This window comes from Coenobita brevimanus, chromosome 38, assembly GCF_032717465.1.
Source record: "Coenobita brevimanus isolate Jiangsu-jjx chromosome 38, ASM3271746v2, whole genome shotgun sequence".
In the NCBI taxonomy this organism is placed as follows: domain Eukaryota; kingdom Metazoa; phylum Arthropoda; class Malacostraca; order Decapoda; family Coenobitidae; genus Coenobita; species Coenobita brevimanus.
The window spans coordinates 50,306,194-50,325,455 of record NC_136991.1 but is presented as its reverse complement, the minus strand read 5'-3'; the positions used below and the strand labels follow the sequence as shown (position 1 = coordinate 50,325,455).

Genomic DNA, 19,262 nt, shown 5'->3' with positions numbered 1-19,262 from the left:
CTTGACACAACAGGGAGCTGGCAAAGTATAAGGAAGGTTAAGACTTCAGGTAGCCTCACTGAATGTATTCTGGATTAAATTTTCATGAAATGAGGGTGTTTTAAATGAGGCTGAGCATTCTCTTTCTGTTATGTTTTCTTTGTCTTGCCCTTGTCAGTAATATTGGTTCCATGGTAGTCAGTAAAGAGCATTGATGAGATACCATGCTGATAATCTCTTTATCATGATTATCATATCGAATCCTATTTCTGCGCAGCTTTAGTCACTGCAGGTGGTCAGGAGCCAGGCATGCCAGGGGATTAGTATACAAATTTTACCCTAATGTGGCCCATATTTTCATCCTTTTGCAGCCTATTTAACATGGCTCAGTAGCGGAAATAGACAGAACTACTGCTGTACATCCTTTCCATAGTGCCTCTTCCTGATCTTCCTGACTAGCATCATATTCAAGGGTTAATCTGTTGCTGCAACTCATCATGCAAGATGGAGAGATGGCAGTTTTAGTCCAAGGTAGAGTAAAAGAGTACAGTATAGTTAATGATACTACAATATACTGTAGTTGGCCACTCAGTTTGTACCATTAAACTAAGATAAGAACCTGAAAATTAATTATCCATTAGTGGACAGAAGTCCACTCCATAGCTGAATAAAACTAACTGGTGAATAGTTAGACTTAGGAATGATTAAGAATTAGTAGTCATACATTTTTTTTTTTTTTTTTTTTTGTCTCTAGTTGGTAATATAACAATTAACTAGGAAAAGGACAAACCAAGAACAAAAAAAATAATACTGCTATAAAAAATGATACTGTATAAGTAAACGGGTTTGAGATATAATTTGATGGTTTAATAATAATTGTCCTATAGTTCATTAATTCAATCAGTGACCTAATGGGGGAGCAAAAGGTAAAAAAGCACTGACCATCGTTTTTTGTAGACAGTGACCGAGGTCATGATGATGGACACAAGGATGGAGACAGTGATGATGATGATCTGCACAGTCATTCCATCTGTGGTCGGCATTTCTGTTGGCATTACTGCTTCATCAATGCAGGTGCTGCGGTTTATGTATTCATAGAAATATAAGATATCCTCATTGCTTGTGCACCTGTAAGTAGAGAAGTCCACAAAGATCGAGGAGTTTAGCGTATCATTGAAACTCATTATGGCACAGCTGCACTGGAAAGGGTTGTATCGAAGATCAACTGTTGTCAGACTTGGAAGGCTAAAGTCCTCCACCATAGCCTTCGTCAACAGGCTCAGGGAGTTCTTTGACAGTATGAGGTAATTTAAGTTGGTCAGTTTGGTAAAGACAGGTTCATGCCATGCCTGGATGTCATTGGAGTCTAGATCAAGGGTCACCAGTTGGTCAAGGTCATACCATAGATCAGGTGTCAGAGTCCACACCTCATTGTCTGACACATCCAGGTGACGGAGGGATTGGAGCCCTTTGAACGGTAGATATACGTGTGGTTGTCCGCGGCTTACATTCATAGCTAACCGTTCATATGAATTCATGTCATCCTTCTTTTCTGCCTTTTTTTCTCTCTCCTTATCCACATTATATTTCATGTCTTGTGTCTCTTTCTCATGCTTTGGGTTATTCAAAACATCTTTTACACTTTCTATTTCCCTTCCCTGTAGCAACCTGACAACAGCTTGTGGGAGGTCTGATAAAATTTCCAACCTAGATTTCACCTTTCCATGCTCTGACATAGCTGTGTCCTCTTGTGGTTGGTTCAGGGCTGGCTGTGGTCGGGCATATGCACCGAAGTCAATGATTGAGTGGAAAATGATAGTGTTCCCTGAGAGGTTGAGGTAAAGCAGGGAGACAAGGCCAGTGAAAGTATGGTTACTGAGGACTCTTAATTCATTCTGGTCTAGGTGTAGTCGCTGCAGCAAAGAAAGGTTCCTGGGGAAGTAAGGGACAGAATGTAGTGTTGATGTACTGCTAAATTGGACATAGTTCATATGCCTTCTCTTATATACAATATTCCCCTATTGAATTCTTAATCTACCACTTCTTCCAACCATGCCACTCTTTGCACTCCTTGTTGTAATTAAATTCTCCATCTTGTACTAGATACCTATTCTAACCATCTCACTCTCATACATCCAACCTAATACAATCCCTGTCTTCTTCTAGATCTGCCTCACTCTTTTACACAGTTTCTCTTATACTCTTGCACCTTCCTCTTGAGCCATCCACTCCTATACAGTATTCTTCCACCTTGTTCATGAGCCACCCCATTCTCATTATCCTACTGTCATGTATTCCTCCACATTGTTCTTTAACTGACTCACAGTAATACACCCTCTTTCATATACTCTTGCACCTTCTTGAACCCTCCCACCCATATGCAGTCGTTCTCCATCTTCTTGAGCCACCACATTCTCATAAACCCTCTCTAACATCCCTACCTTGTTTTTGAGCCATCTCACTCTCACAAACCCACACTCATATACTCCCCTACTCACGCGAAGCTGAAGGGCTGGATGTAGGCAATACTGCAGGCTGTTAATCGAAGCTCCAGCAGCCCTCGCAGGTCGTTGAAGTAAGTCGCCTCCACACCACCTAGAGGCACCTGTGGGAAGCAAAAAATGGAATAAGGGCGAGCTATCAAGAAACAGAAGAGGCAGAAGGGAAGGGAATGAATAAAGGAAATTAAAGCAGAAAGGGAAACAGGAGAAGAAGAAAAATGAAAGAAGCAAGAGGTTGATGAAGGAAAGAAGGAGGGGTGATGAAAAAAAGAGAAGGAAATGGGAGAAGGAATGAAAAATGAAAAAGGTCATGAAAATGAGATGGATATAGAAAAGATTGGCAAAGGAGAAGGAAAGTTAAATGAAAGAAGGGAAGATCATGAAAGCAAAAGGTTGATGAAGAAGAGACCGGTGTAGAAAAGATTAATGAATAATTTCTGAAGACTGCATAGAAAGAAGCTGGATGAGAGAGAGAGAGGGAGAGAGAGAGGGTGGGGGGACAGGAGACTGAAACAAAAGAGACAAAAAATATGGGGAAGCAGAAGTTAAAAATGGAACCGAGAAAGCCAAGCAGTGAATGATGGAAAAAAAGTTGATGAAGAAACAAGCTGTATGAAGGAGAAGAGAATGAATAACAAGGAAAAGGTAAAAAGAAGTTCAAACGGCATAAGTTATAAAAAGAAAGTATTAAGCAGGAAATTATTTAGTAAAAGGGGGCTGTAGAGGTGAGTTGCAGGAAGAAAAAGAGGAAGAGGTGAATATACACGAGAGGTAAAAACACAGTGAAAATGAAGAAGTGGATGCAAGAAGAGAAACAGATCAAAAGGGAAGAAGAATAGCCATGGGATGACATTAAAATACACTTTCTTAACAAAAAGAAATTTTATAGTTTTTTTTCACCCTAACTTGGCACAGATTTTGTCCTTTTTCAGCTTATTCCCCATAGCCAAGTGGCAAAAGATGATAATGCAACGTTTCCATATCCTTTCCACAGCATCTTTGTGTCAACAGCATCACATTCTAATGTTAATCTTTTGTTATAACTTGGCATTCAAGATGGAGAGATGGCAGTTTTGGGCCATGTTAAAGTGAAATAAATATAGTTATGAGAAGGTGTTAATTTCGAGTCTGTTTGCTAATTTCAGCTCTCGGTCATGGGTTATATTACCTCCTGGAAGGTGAGGTTGGTGAGGTTGGTCATGCTGCCAAAGTCCACCCTGTCTATGGTAAAGCTCTCGGGTGAACCACTGCCAGTTGACCGGGGGTTCTCGCTTAGCGTCAGCACCTACAGAGAGAGACACCTTCATGTGGTGGCAGTGATATGGTTAGGCTGTGGAGCTGCCTTGTTATAAAAACATCACTCACCTCCCATCCCATACCCACAAAGGAGGAAGGCGGGCTACAGGAGGATGGTAACTTAAAAAGGGGTACTGAGGAAAAGATGGGCAGACAACATCCAAGAATGGACAGGAATGAGGTTCGTGGAGTCCCAGAGAGCGGTGAAGGACAGGGACGGATGGAGGGAAGTGGTTAAGTCTTCACTGGTGCCCCAACAACATCCAGACGTCATGGGATAGGTACGAGGTGCGTAACTTAAACCTACAGTCCATTTGGTAATTGTACCTGAGGCTACAACTACAACTGCTACCTATGACATACGGTTTGAGAGAGATGGAGTTGAGATAGTGGAGGCTGATGAGATTTTCATGGAGTTAAAGTAGGCTCATGAGGTTAGTTCGGGTCAATAAGGAAGGCACCGACTGGAAGGAGATTGATGAGGAATACAGTGATGTTCAAAATATCGTGTGATTCGGGTGGCAAAAGTTGCTTCCATTACAATATCTTAGCTTTTGGGAGTGCAGCATGGTTGGGGGTTGTATTATAGGAGACAGACCATGGACCTTACGATAGTGGACTTAAGAAGCTGCAGTTTTAGCACCTGTGTCTTGCCCTGCTTCTCCTGTTATTGATAATGAGTTATCTGTGATCAACCCCTTCATTCCGTTTCACTTTATTCCATTGACACGTAGCTTTCGGTATACTCAGACCTCTGTTACACACACACACACACACACACACACACACACACACACACACACACACAGGCCTTATATATGTAAGTATGATTTGTATATGTATTTTATATTATGTACTATAAATTATGTATAAACTATATGAGAGAGAGAGAGAAACTAACCTTCAGTGATGGCAGTAGCACCTCAGTAGGGATGGTGACCAGACCATTGCCGTCTAAGTTGAGCACCTCCAGCACTTGGAACCCACGGAATGTGTCCTGCCGAATCTGCCGTGATGCATACACACATTACTCTCACTCACACACACACACACACACACACACACAATCATAATTTTAAAGATACAATTAGGTAAGAACAATTAGGCACACACACACACACACACACACACACACACACACACTCACTCACTGCTGCTGTATGAGGCATCTATAAAGATTTGTTATTCGGGAGGAGGAAAAGACAAGGTAAAATTATGCACTTTACTCGTTCTTACAAAATAACATATAACAATTAGGACAGGGGATTGACTAAGATTTTTTGAGAATTCGGGGCCAGTTATGCGAAGTACTAGTAAGATTTTTTTTTTTTTTTTTTACGAGAACAACAGAAAAAAAGATTCTACTCTCGCCTTTCCTTACCATCATCATCATCATCATCATTATCCAGACCTCATTTCCCACTTAAAGATTGGATGAGGAGTGAGAAAAAGATCGTAGGTACGTCAGGGAAATGGTTGTAAGATTATTTGTGAATCCGGGCACCGTTGCACCATCGATAAGACACGTGAACCACTCGTGTTTCTCTCTCTCTCTCTCTCTCTCTCTCTCTCTCTCTCACACACACACACACACACACACACACATACACACACACACAGCACTTGCAGCACACGACAATGCTATAAACACTGAAGAAGAAGAAAAATGAGGATGAGGTTTCGATTTATACCATTTATCTGCAAGGTCATAAAAGAATCACGTGACACACCACTTCCTTGATACTTCCAGGGTTTCTCGGGGTAGGGTGTGGACGGGCAGGGTGAGGAAGACTGGCAGAAAATAGTAGGGTGAGGGGAGAGAGGGAGGATGAGGATGAGGCGGGCTGGGACAGTGAGGTAAGGCAGAGTGAAGAAGGTTGTGGCAGAAGCAAGGCGAGGTTTAGGATGGCAGAGTGTGGAGGGGCAGGGATAGGCAAGGTGGGTTAAGGTAGAGATAGGAAGGGTAAGGCAGAGGGACAGGGCTAGGCAGGGTGTGGAGTGGTCAAGTGAGGTGAGGCAGGGTGACGTAAGAAAAGGTGCAGTATACTCACACTGCTGAAGCTGAGGGTGAGGTAAGGAAAGGTGATGAGAGATAGGGTGAGGGAGGGGCAGGGGTAGATAGGAAGAATGAGGGAGGTTAGGGTGAGCTGAGGCAGGGTGAAGAAAGAAAGAGAGAAGTAGAATGAGCTAGACAGGAGGAAGGTGAGAAAGGATTGAAAGAGGTAGGATAAGGCAGGTAAGAGCAGGGTAAGAGAGAGAGATATGGTGAGGCAGGAAGTGGTAGGGTGAGGCAGGGTGCTACTCACACTATTGATGCGGCAGTACTTGAGGTTGAGGGTGAGGAGGCGAGGCATGAATGGGAAGGAGGTGTTGTCCAGGCACTCAAAGGCTGATCCGTGCAGATCCAACACCCGAAGATTATCGCTGACCTGCGGAGACACGCGTACACATCGTTATTATTACACACACACACACACACACACACACACACACACACACACACACACACACACACACACACACACACAGGCCCTATATTCGTTTTCCTGACATAATCCCACACGACCTTCTTTCGTTTTAGCTCAGGCACCTTCCGTGATACAAGACGGTCCCATTTTAAATCAGTATAGCCAGGTATAACAGTCTCAGGGTTTCAAAATAATCGATATTCCAATCATTTGATCATTGTTGGTTAGAGATGTTATATTGTTTTAACAGAACTGGAAACGATCGCAACCATATTCGTAATTATCAATGACCCTAACACTACCGTACACTGGAACGCTTTGTTAGTCGGTATGGCTCCCTTTGACTTTGTATCTAACCTGTTGTGACCCCATGTGACCCGTTGTGACCCCGTAACCTTAGATCTGTCCTTGTGTCACCCCGTATGAACCCAGATGGCCCTTGTGGCTGTTTCTGTGCAGTGTGACCCCATATGACCCGTTGTGACCCCCGACCTTGTATCTACCTTTGTGTAGGATACCTCGTGACGCTATAGTTGACCCCGTGTGACCCTCTATTTACTCTGATGTGACCCCAGCCTAGTTGACCCGTGTGACCCTATATCTACCCTGGTTTGACACCGTTTGATCCCATATGACCCCAGTTTACCCAGCGTGACCCCTTCTGACCTCGTATGACCTCATTTGACGTACCAGGGCGAGGGCATCGGTGGGTACGCTGCCGTAGTTGTTGTTGGCGAGGTAGAGTTCGGTGAGATTGCCGCCCTGGAGAGGTGCGAGGAGGTCCGTCAGCTCGGTGGGGGAGAGACCCATGTTGGTGCTCAGGTCCAGTACCCTCAGGCCCTTCAGAGGCTCTAGTGGTGACCCGTCTGGGGGGAAGGGGACGAGGGGTGATAGTAGTGCGAGTGGGGAAGGGGGCAAGGGATTATACTGTAGTAGTGTGAGTGGGGAAGGGGACGAGGGATTATAGTAGTGTGAGTGGGGAAGGGGGCAAGGGATTATAGTAGTGTGAGTGGGGAAGGGGTCAAGGGATTATAGTAGTGTGAGTGGGGAAGGGGACGAGGGATGATGATAATGTGCGTGGGGAAGGGGACGAGGGATTATAGTAGTGTGAGTGGAGAAGGGGACGAGGGATTAAACTAGTGTGAGTGGATTTGTCGAGTCAAGAGAGAGAGAGAGAGAGAGAGAGAGAGAGAGAGAGAGAGAGAGAGAGAGAGAGAGAGCAGTAGAAGAAACCTATCTGAGAGGAGACTCGAGTGACATGAAGAGAGAGACAAATGTGGAAGTGAAGGAGCATTGTGGTGGTGATTTTTTTTTTTTTATACAAGGAAGAAGGAAGCAAAGGCCAGGAGCAGCAAATTGTTCCTTCAAAAAAATAAATAAATAAAATAACATAAACAAGATAACAGAGAGCCAAATTCAAGACCAGTTCGTGTGCTAGAAAACATTAGGAGAAATACTTTGAAACTGTTTGGCCATTTGGAGAGGATTCAGAGTGAAAGACTGACTAAGAGAGAGAGAGAGAGAGAGAGAGAGAGAGAGAGAGAGAGAGAGAGAGAGAGAGAGTGTGTGTGTGTGTGTGTGTGTGTGTGTAAGGTGGAGGCACGGGAGGGGAAAGGGTAAGCCGAGGATGAGATGGAGGGATAAGGTAGAGAGATATGTGAAAGGGGGGAGTGTCATTTAAAGATAGGGCAGCCTAATGACGGAGTACAGAGTGACATGGAGGCGATTCGTTTGTTGCTGCCACTAACGGAATTAAGGCGTCTGACCATGGATAGATAGATGGATAGATAGATAACCATATTTAGTTGTATTAATACTTGATGGCCATGACACGTAATACAGTCGGTGATTCCTATCCCCTTTCAGTTCAGTTGATGGCAAAGTCCAAGTAGGTTGCAGGGTCGATTTGGTCTGGAACCGAGGAGCCCCATTCATACCTCATAACTAAGGCTTCAGGAATTTCATACAAGTACGACTTAGTATTCAAGTGGAGAGATTAGCCAAGTTTCTTAATATGAAAGCAAAACCGATTATAGTTCTGAGGGAGTTCGTATGTAAGTTGTGGGAGTAGCCATGTTGCAGCAAACAAAACAGACACTACAATAGTTCTGATTTTGAAAGAGTTTGCATTTGTGACAGCAGCCGAGTTCCGTCATACTCGCACGAAAACAAAACCAACCGACTATAGTTCTGAAAACGACTATAGTTCTGATGGAGTTTATTTAAGGGAGAAAGATTCAAATCCATTCACCACGAGAGGTGTCCCGTAAGCTGAATATCACCTGATGGCAGCAAAAAGGGAGATTAGGTAAGTGTGGGAGGAAACGTAGTCTGGTGATTAGATGGTAGGGGAGAGGGAAGACAGCGGGAGGCGAGATAGTGTGATCTCCAGGCTGATAGTGGTGTGCTGAGGAGAGGATTAGGATAGGTGATGGGTAGAGGGTAGTTGAATTTATGCCTGATGACTGCAAAAGCTGAAGCATTCAATTTTTTTGCATAGTCAAGAAGGGGTGAACGCACAAAACTGGGAGAGCGATAGATCGTGAAGAAGGAGGAGGAAGACGAAAAATAACAGAAGGAAAGAATACCAGGAAGTGTAGGCTTATATGTATCGAACGTATGTTTAAAAATGTTGTGTTTGAGAAAGGCGTCACTCACAGAACTGGGATAGCGAGCAGTTCCTGAGGTAGAGGGTGGTGACGGGGCTGGCTGCGAGGGGCTGGAACAGTTTGCCCGGCAGGTTACACATAGGGTTGTCGTTCATCACCAGCGTCTCCAGCCTCGGCAGCACCGTCGTGTTCCCGCCAGAGGGGTCCGGCTGCAACCACACACACGGCGTTAGGATTACAAGATACAGCAAGAAGAGGCAGTGGCGTAGCTATAGGGGAGGCCTGGAAAGAGGGGCAGACAGATCCTTGGCCCGTGTGTGTGTGTGTAAGCTCTAAGTGCATTATACCCTTTTAATTGACCTAAAATTGCTGTCTCTCTCTCCTGAATTCTGAGCTACAGTAGGATATTACATCTAAAATATAATGCTAATCACGAGAAGTGCTATGGAAAAGATGTAGAGCCATCGTATTATTCTATTACTAAGTTACGTGAAATAAGCTGCAAAGGGACGAAAATCTGGGCCGAGCTAATGTAAAAGGATTATAGTATCTTATCAGCTTTGTTATGTATTTTTAAGTTACCTTTTTATGGTCAGGTTTACGATTCTCTGCGCTGTTTACTTTTACTTACACCTTTACCAATCCGTTCCTCCATATTTTATTTTATTTTTAACACTTCTGTCTCCTTTTGTGCCTGATGCTTTTCTTTATCCTTCTCGTCATCCTCCATACTGCCATCCTTGCTCATAAAACTATCTTAAACTTAACTGCTTGAACACTTGCATTTTCGTGTTTTCTCTGTCGGTTAATTTCACTCTGCAACAACCCACCATAGTCTCTGGACGTCTTTCAAGCATCACTTTCCTCTTGTTTACATATTATGCTATTTGGAATCAGGTGTTTGTGGTAGATAGGGGCGCCCACTATCCACTCACACTGGATGTAGTTATGCCTTTAGATGACTCGTTGCACTGAGTGACGGGCTAAATGGTTGGTTTACCATAAAGCAAGAGGGTATTTACTACGCTGGGTGGTAACCATATAACCAAAGGATGCCTGGTGGCCCAGTGGATTAAGGTACTCCAACCGGATGGGGCTACAAGGGATTACATTCGAGGAGTGGGGTTTCTTGCTCGCATAATGCTACCCAGGGACGAGTGAGGCTGGGCACCCTCACTTTAAATATCGGGACTGAATAGCCTAGCCTCGGGCCTCTACGTTCCTGATGAGTCATAAGGGTTACATGATGAGTGGATGGATCGTAATGAGGTATTTCTGGCACTTTTTTCCTGCAGCTACCAGACTCCATAATTTCCACTCATATCCTCTACAGTGATTTATTCCTCACACTAGGCCAGGCTACATTTTAATATGTATTAATGATACAACCTATGTCGACATCAAAAAAACACTATAAACAGCATTAAATAGAATGTTAAGGTGTGATATACAAAATAAATAGCTAAGGAAGGGATAATAGTCGGTACCATCGAGCATCATCAGTAAATAGAAGTGTAGACAGTTCCTAAATTTAATACTTTATTTCTTCAGAGTAACTCCGTTTCCAAGTCCAAGCACACTTACTTTCACCTCGGATTACTCATCCATGCGATATCTGTTTCCTCACTGATACGCTACAGTGAACAATATTTTTTGTTTTGTACTACGTTTTAAACTAGAACAGTCCTCAGACATACGGTAAATTATCCTTAGAAGTTTTTTTTTATGTTTGTTTTAATTTACAAATAACTTTCATGGTGTATATGTAAAAAAGAATTCATATAATTTTCTGTCAAAAGATTTGAAGCCTCTGAAGAGGATGATAACTGTGTACGGGTTATATTAAGTCAACATTATCTGTACCCGGCAATAGATTCTCTATTATTACAAAAGTTTTGTTTTATTAGGCCGTATTTCGGTATTTTTATTCAATAACCAACAACACCGTGACAAATTAACTGAAACCACCTATAATTCTTACACAGTCCATAACCCGGCTTTAGGATGCAGCATAATGTTTACTCAGTGCAGTGAAATTCGTGCCTCATGTGTGTCCGCGATCAAATTATCAAATCCGGACTGTAGTGATGAGTTTTACGGATGTATGGACCCTCTCGCACCTTCGTCCCGCAACCTGTTACCCAGTTTTTTGTGCCAGGCTGTGAAAATTTGGGATCTGAAAAGAGTAATGCTGTGAAGGAGGAATATGAACAACCCAGGCCTTATGCAATGGTCGCCGCTTGCTCAACAGGTAAGAATTTCTGCTTGACTCTTCATGTTGTGGGCCTGTGTAGAGTGGATAGGATAAGATAAGGAACGTAGCTTTGTTCTCCTGTCGGCGAATTATACCGGACGTTTTTAAAATCAGTATCGATGTTGGTATCTGGCCTTGTTATTTGGTAATACGCAGAACGATACAGATATTGCTGGTGCGCATAAACGAAGAAAAGATACTTGTGATAGTTTCCATTTTGTTTCCGGCTGCCCAAGTCTTAAGTACCTGGATTAACTGTCAAAGATATTGTGATTAGATAATTCTTGCAACAGTGGCAGGTTACTGGGGCAGTCGAGGCATTTTCTCACAGATGTTGCATAGTTAATGACACACATCACAGTGGGGTAATCCTTCTCCAGTCGTTTCGTCCGTACTAACCTAACCAAACTTAACCCTGGGCCTGATCTAGCACTTTGGGAAAGGGTGTGTGTGATTCCTAGCTGAAGTACCACAAGTTTAAATTCATGCAGTAAATCCTTCTTTATACTGAAGTGATTCATTAATAATATGTATTTAAACACTGGTCTGCCAAAAATGGGGATGGGGAGAGTGTACCGTCCCCCAGTACCCTTGATTCCGTACCTGCTATCCCCACCTACAACCCAACCCAACCCCGACAAGCCCAATCTAACCCAACCCAACCAAATCTAGCCTCACCTAACCTAACCTAACTTAACCTTACCCAACCTAACCTAACCGAACCTAACGTAACCGGAACGACTTAGGACGAATGAAGTTGATTGCGAATCTGCCCGTTGCCCCAGGAGGACGCCACCCCTGAACAAATCTGATATAATTGCCCTTAATATCATGTTAATTATTTCCGCGGAACTGGAGTGTCATAATTGAAGTACACAATTATGAATTTTCGTCATTTGTTAACTGGAGCTCTTATACACTTTTTTTTGGGGGGGAGGGGGGTCTAAGCACAATGGATCCAGTTTTTTTTTTTTTTTTTTAATGAATGGGTCCTGGTTTTGGGCTTTGTATTCATCTTGCTTTGAAAGGGACAGCCTATACAGACAGCCTTTGTTGTTTGTTGGGGTTAAGGCTCAAGTCCCAAGGAACGTGTAGAAGTAAAGAAATCTCGGCGAAGAGAGGATGAGGAGGAGGAAGAAGAGGAGAAGAAGGAGAAGGAAGAAGAGGAAGAGGAAGAAGAAAATGCAGTATTATTGATTTACTTCTTAATCGAACAATTATGAACCAGATCCATAATTTTCTAAAAAGTGTGTTGGGCTCCGGATATCCATTTGTGGGTTCTGAAAATTATCGTTTAGGTGTCCGTATTATAAGTGGCATTGGAGGCTTCGTAGCAGCTCTTTCTATGCGATTTATTTTGCTTACCGGTATTAGACAGCGTCAGTGTCGTTTTATTATCGACATAGTTTGCATCGGCATCATGAAAGAGGATACAGAGGTGTAAAATGTAGAACTAGTCGCTGTGGAAGAATTGCAGCGAAACCACAGGACAGCCCTATGTTCAGTTGCATATATTGAATGCGTTGGGAAGCGCGAAATCGAATGAAAACTGTGGAACTGAACACATACTTACGAGAACACATGGATAAAAGGGTATTTTTGTTGTTGTTGTTGTTGTGATTAGCAATCATTTTCGTTCCACTTCGTCTCCTAAAATTTGCGAAGCCCATGAATTTTCGTCAAAGCATACGCCCTTAAGAATACCCCCTCTTGTCATGTTGAGTAGGAAAGTGGATGTCCGTGCTTGTGGAGTGTATGTGCGGTGTGTGGTGTGTAAGCGCGATACGTATAGACCCGTAGGAGCAAATGTAATTCGGGATTCTCACTATTGCTACATTTGTTTTCCGTCCTCGTAGTTTCTGCATAAAATTAGATGATTGTCATAGAGTCGGTAACCAGTCTGAGGTAAAGGAAAGTGTACAGTCTTGTTCATTAAGGGGTAAGCCTATATTACCGAGGATGAGATGGAGGGATGGAGTGGAGAGGTATATGAGAGTGATGGTGTGAGTTGGGGGAAGGGCAGTGAAATGGCAGGGGACAGGGCGACAAGGAGGTGATTTGGTTGTGGCCACCCCTTACGGGATTAAGGTGTCTGGCAGTAGATAGATATATAGGCTAGAGATATTATCGTGTTAGCTGTGGTACTCAATGTAATTGGAATATATAAGGAGCTTTTTCACTTACTGTTTGATGCAATGAATTTAAGTAAACCAAATACCGTAGTAGGGGAAGTATGTGAAGTAAATATGATATATAAACACTCCTGGTTGGATAAGGAATTATTTCACTTACTGTCTGGTCCATTTATCCTCATTGCTTCAGACAGTAAGTGAAAAAGTTCCGTATATACCAGTAACGGTGATTCCTACTGTAGACGACACGACCACATGTGTATCCTTACTTTTGAACGCGACTGTACATCCATTTGATTACCGATTTATCTTTTAGTGATATCATCTCTTGAAATATTGTAGATAGTGCCTGTGAGAAACAAAATGGTGCCTTGAATATTAACATGCTGGTTACTCTCATTTTACGTTTTGATGCTTTCTCTCTCTCTCTCTCTCTCTCTCTCTCTCTCTCTCTGTTACACACACACACACACACACACACACACATCAATAAGTGTTTGAGAGTAGGGCAGTAGATTGGCTTGAAAATATGGAAAGATAAAGCCACACACACACACACACACACACACACACACACACACACACACACATACACCGCTCGCTGGTGCAGTGGTAACGCTCTCGCCTGCCAACTGGTGGACAGGAGTTCGCGCCTCGCTCAGGTTGCGAAAAGTTTCACTGACGAAGTGGGTGGTTACTGTCCCCCTCGAGCAAGGGGACGGGTGTGTGCGTGTGTGAAGGTCACAGCCTTGCCCTTAGATCGGACTATATGAGCTCTCAGCTCTCTTCCGGGAGGGTAAAAGCTGACGATCACGACCATCAAGTGATCCTGACCGACCCGGTGAATTACACATACACACACACACACACACACACACACTTTACCATCCCACGCACACTACTCATTTTCTCGCCATGTTCTCCACTTAACATAAAGTAAGAAAAAAAAGAAAGTAGAGTAATGAACGTACGGGTAACTTTTAGAAATAATTTGTCGTTTATAATTTCATTTGAAGATCCAGATGAAAAAAAAAAAAATTACCGTACATGTATATTGAGCCTTTGTTGTTTATTGTTTATATTCGCGGGTCTTTCTTTTTTCAATTTATCATCTTTTTCAGTTTTTCTTTTTTTACTTTTTTGTTTTTTCTTTCATTGATTCATTTTTGTTTTTTCTTTCATTTATTCTTTTTTCTTTCTTTTATCTTAACTTTCTTTTTTCTTTTTCCTTAGCTAATGCCATGTGATTTAATGTAAACTTAGAATGAGTCACAGGAGCACAGTACTACTCTTGTCTCCATTAACCCTCTCATGGTCGCGGCAAGTCTTGTAATGTCATCTTGGCCAATAATCATCGTGGGAATTGTCGGTATTTATTTTCGTAGGTACGGCCTTGAAAACGTAAATAGGTTGAACTCACAGGCTCTATCAACATCACAAACGCTGCCCATAGAGCTTTTAGAGTTTGTGAAGGACTGTGAAGCTCTATAACCCGGAATATGGAGCTCTATAACCCGGTATATGGAGCTTTACTAACCGGAATGTGGAGCTCTATAATCCGGAATATGAAGCTTTATAAACCGGAATGTGGAGCTCTATAACCCCGGAATATGAAGCTCTATAAACCGAAATTTGGAGCTCTATAATCCGGAATATGGAGCTCTATAACCCGGAATTTGGAGCTCCATAGACCGGAATGTGAAGCTCTATAAACCGGAACTCTATAAACCGTAATATAAAGCTCTATTAACAGGAATATGGAGCTCTTATAATCCGGAATATGAAGCTCTATAAACCGAAATTTGGAGCTCTATAAACCGTAATATGAAGCTCTGTCAACCACACCTGAAGTTACCGGTATGTATTGCGTACCATCGCGAACACATCTCAGCCCGCTTTTTGGACGAACCATTTTGCAACTCGTACACAAAATTCTGAAGAGTGTGTTAGGTTCCGATGCTCGCAGTACTGTATTTCAAAAGTCACCGTTCACCGTGTCGGTATTTATCGTTCAGGTGTGGCTCGATAGTAGTGTCCCTCGTGGTGTGCGGTTAACTCCTCCTCTCCGACGATTTATTCTGGGCTAAAGTCTATGCTAAATAAACTCCCATGGCCTTAGCTAGAGAGAGAGAGAGAGAGAGAGAGAGAGAGAGAGAGAGAGAGGAAAGCCGCGATTATAAGGATTACACAGCAGATGCCGAATATACTACATGTACGGTGAGCTGGGGGAGGGCAGCGAAATGGCAGGGGACAGGGCGACATGGAGGCGATTTATTTGTGGCCACCCCTTACGGGATTAAGACGTGTAGCTATAGACAGATATATTAGATAGACGATTTTCCCAAGCTGAGGATAGATTTCTCTAACCTTATTACTAAATATCCTTCCCTAGTTGAATAAAATCACATAGTAGAAACAAGAATAAGATTAATAGGTCATCTTAGTGAATGGTGGGGGACAGGGTGACATGGAGGCGATTTGTTTGTGGCCACCCCTTCCGGGATTAAGGCGTCTGGGTAGATAGATAGTAGTGATGGGGTTGTTGGTAACAGTGGTAGCAGAGGCAACAGTAAGGGTGGTGTTGATAAAAGTGCACTTGTCATTTCCCACACTTGTCAACACACCTGCATCGCTCACTCAGGGTTCACTCGGCCCTGGTTTTCACCTGAAGAAATACACCTTTTTACGTGCACCGTGAGACGCAAGGTACATGAGAATGGCGCCTACCTACTCTGTCATCATCATCATCATCACTATTTTTGTGCCAGGTTTTTTGGTCATTGCGGCTATCATCATCATCATCATCATCGTTATCTTCGTTATCACCATCATCATCATCACCATCATCACGCTAAAAGTCGACTGTTTAGCACTGGATTGGACGTGGTACACCTGAAGGATTTGCTACTATCCTGAATGGTTAACCGACACCAAAACCAGATAATTCCCGAAAGATTATAGCGAACGTAAATGTTAAACCAGATGGGGGAAAGAAGTCGGAGGCGTGTAGTACAAGAGCATCATCTTTGACTAAACTACTTTCACTCACACTTGGCCTAAAATTTCCGTCTGTCCATCGTGAATGCTGAGTTGTAGCCGTAAACTGACGCCCAGATATGGTGCTAGTCATGAAGAAGTGCTATGGAAAGGATGCAGAACAGTAGTATTGTCTTTTTCTGCCACTGACTTACGTGAGCTAAGCCGAAGAAGGACGAAAACCTGGGCCAAGTTAGAGTAGAAACGGTATATAGTATGTAGGAGTGTGTGTGTGTGTGTGTGTGTGTGTGTGTGTGTGTGTGTGTGTCGCCTTATACCCCGCCTCAGAGTAATCAGCTTTTGTGTCTGTTTATCATACCAAGTTTTTACACACACACACACACACACACACACACACACACACACACACACACACACCATCCTAATAGTACCGTACTACATGTATATTCTGAAATTGTTTTTACTAGCCTCTTACAGGGCATTGAGTCATATACGAAGTGCTTGCGAAATTTTATAACATCTCTTCCTTAATTAATCATATTCGTATCGTTTCGCTCTTATCGTTTGTAAAGGCTCCAGCATGCCAGAATCCGTCGGCCTTTGTCACCTAACGGCGGCTCTCTAGGATGCTCGATCTCTGGCAGCCTCCCTATTCAATCTCTTAGCTCTGAGGTCACACTAAATTACCTCGTCCCAGTATGTATTCTTTGGTGGAACGGTGGCGATAGTAAGCAATATGAATAGCGTTACAAGATAGTGTTAAGGTGTAATATGCAAAATAAATCGCGCGTGCGCACACACACACACACACACACACACACACACACACACACACACACACACAAACACACACACACATTGAGACAGTTGTGGGTGATGGAGTGAAAGTATTAAGGTGTAATATGCAAAATAAATCATACACACACACACACACACACACACACACACACACACACACACACACACACACACATTGAGACAGTTGTGGGTGATGGAGTGAAAGTATTAAGGTGTAATATGCAAAATAAATCACACACACACACACACACACACACACACACACACACACACACTGAGGCAGTTGTGGATGAGGGAGTGAGCATACTGACCGGGTATGTGATGAGGTTGTTGACGATTGAGAGGTACTCGATGGTGACGGGCGAGGTGCTGCCGTTGCTGCTGAGGAAGGTGCTGAAGGACCACGAGCTGATGGAGTTGTCGTCGAGGGTCAGCACCGTCAGATCAGGCAGCTGGTGGAGTTTGCTGCCGTCGAATATAGCCAGGTTCCCCGCGGTGAAGGCCAGGGCTTTGAGGAGCCGAGGGAGGCCGGACACGTCACTCACCATCTGGATCCCGGTATTGGTGAAGTGCAAGGACTCCACCTGCCTCGCCAGGGGGAACGACGGCACCGTGGTGATGTTGGGGCCCGAGCACATCACCGATTTGAAGTCCATCCGCTCCACGTACCGGCACCCCTCAGGCAGGCCCAGCTCCGTCACCTCCACCGCACGACTCCTCAACACAGCACTCCTGGCCTCTGTTCCTTTGGCCTCCACCTCCTGTCCCTCCGCTCCCTTCACCTCCACTCCCTTTGCTTCCGCTCCCTTTCCCTCTGCTCCCTTTGCTTCCGTTCCCTTCGTCTCCGTTCCCTTCACCTCCACTCCCTTTGCTTCATTTGCCTTTCCTTCCGTGCCCTTCGCCTCCACTCCCTTTGCTTCCGTCCCCATTGCATCTGACCCTACTTTTGCCCCGTTCGCCTCCTCCTTCACCCCCTCCAGCGTCAGTCCCTCTGCCTGGTGGAGGAGGGAGAGGGCGAGGGGAGGAAGATGGTGTCGGAGAGTGTCAGGCAGCCCCCTCTCCACCACCTCCACAGGACCCCCCACCACATGCCCGCCCCCCTTCATGCCACACCAGTACCGCATGGGTTTTTGGGGGTCCGCCGAAATTGTTCTACCCCTGCCCCATACCCCGCCCCTCGTGGGTGTGAAGCCGAGTACATCTTCCACTTGCGTCACTGGTGCTTCGTCCTTCACTCTTTTAACAGGTGCTTCATCCTTGATTCTTGTCACACCCGCGTCATTCTTTTTTCTTTTCACAGTTCTCTCCTGTTGCGTCTCACCACTAACCTCAGGGATCTGGTTAGGGGTCTGTTCTAGAGGCTGGTTAAGGGCTTGGGCTGGGGTCTGGGTGGACTTCTGGGCTGGGGTCTGGGCTAGGGGCTGGGTAAGGGACTGATGTAGGGGTTGAGGGGTATGTGTGGGTGGGTCGGGGCGGTGCCAGGAGAGGGGTCCGTGGATGGCTGCGGCGCGAGATGTGACCGCCAGCAGCAGCAGGCACAGCAGAGCAACCCACGGCCCCCTCCCGCCCCCGCCCTTCGTGGCCCACACTGTCATTTGCCCCGCCCCGCCCCGCCCCGCACCCCCATGCAGAAGGCGTAGCAGAAGGCCAGTAATTCCACCACTACCCTGCCCCGCCACCACACTCACGGGACCTGCCAAGCCTGTATTGAAAAATATATAGGATTCTCTAGCTTGGGGTCACTCACTTATCGCCCAGGGTAGGGTGATGTGGCCTGCGCGGGGTTATTGGAACGATGTCGGTGAAAGAAGGAGTCATTAGGTAGATTACACCACACTGACAAGGTTTTCTGTAACTTGTAGGGGTAACTCACTTCTTGTCCAGGCTAGGGTACAACATTTATGAAGTATGTGGATAGATGTTAGTCATGAGTAGATAATATTACACCTTAAGTAGATATTAGTACACCATAAGTAGTTAATTTGACGCCATACAGGTCACAACACTCCCTCCCTCACCACAACACAACACTACACAGTTTATAAATACTTGTTAATACTTGTTCCTCATTTACTTCCACGTCACCTCACTCTCACGTCCAACAGAGAGTTACAAGGAAGAAAATACAGTGAGAGAGAGCACACCGTAATTCGAGAGCGCGCAGTAGCACAGTACCACACCATACCACACTGTCCGGCACTACACTGTGTCTGCATTTAATCAGATCT

At 44.4% G+C, this 19,262-nt stretch overlaps 1 protein-coding gene across 1 annotated transcript in view; it reads right to left on the bottom strand.

The window, feature by feature from the left end:
* Positions 1 to 19,262, bottom strand: part of Toll-9 (toll-like receptor 9) — a 28,597-nt gene that overhangs the window by 2,290 nt on the left and 7,045 nt on the right. The window contains exons 2-9 of the mRNA XM_080269963.1: positions 17,346 to 18,736; positions 8,903 to 9,062; positions 6,935 to 7,110; positions 6,083 to 6,205; positions 4,678 to 4,782; positions 3,649 to 3,765; positions 2,478 to 2,584; positions 922 to 1,911 (exon numbers count right to left, since the gene is read on the bottom strand). Of these exons, the coding sequence (XP_080126089.1) occupies positions 922 to 1,911; positions 2,478 to 2,584; positions 3,649 to 3,765; positions 4,678 to 4,782; positions 6,083 to 6,205; positions 6,935 to 7,110; positions 8,903 to 9,062; positions 17,346 to 18,736 (3,169 nt within the window). The remainder of the gene's footprint in view (positions 1 to 921; positions 1,912 to 2,477; positions 2,585 to 3,648; positions 3,766 to 4,677; positions 4,783 to 6,082; positions 6,206 to 6,934; positions 7,111 to 8,902; positions 9,063 to 17,345; positions 18,737 to 19,262) is intronic.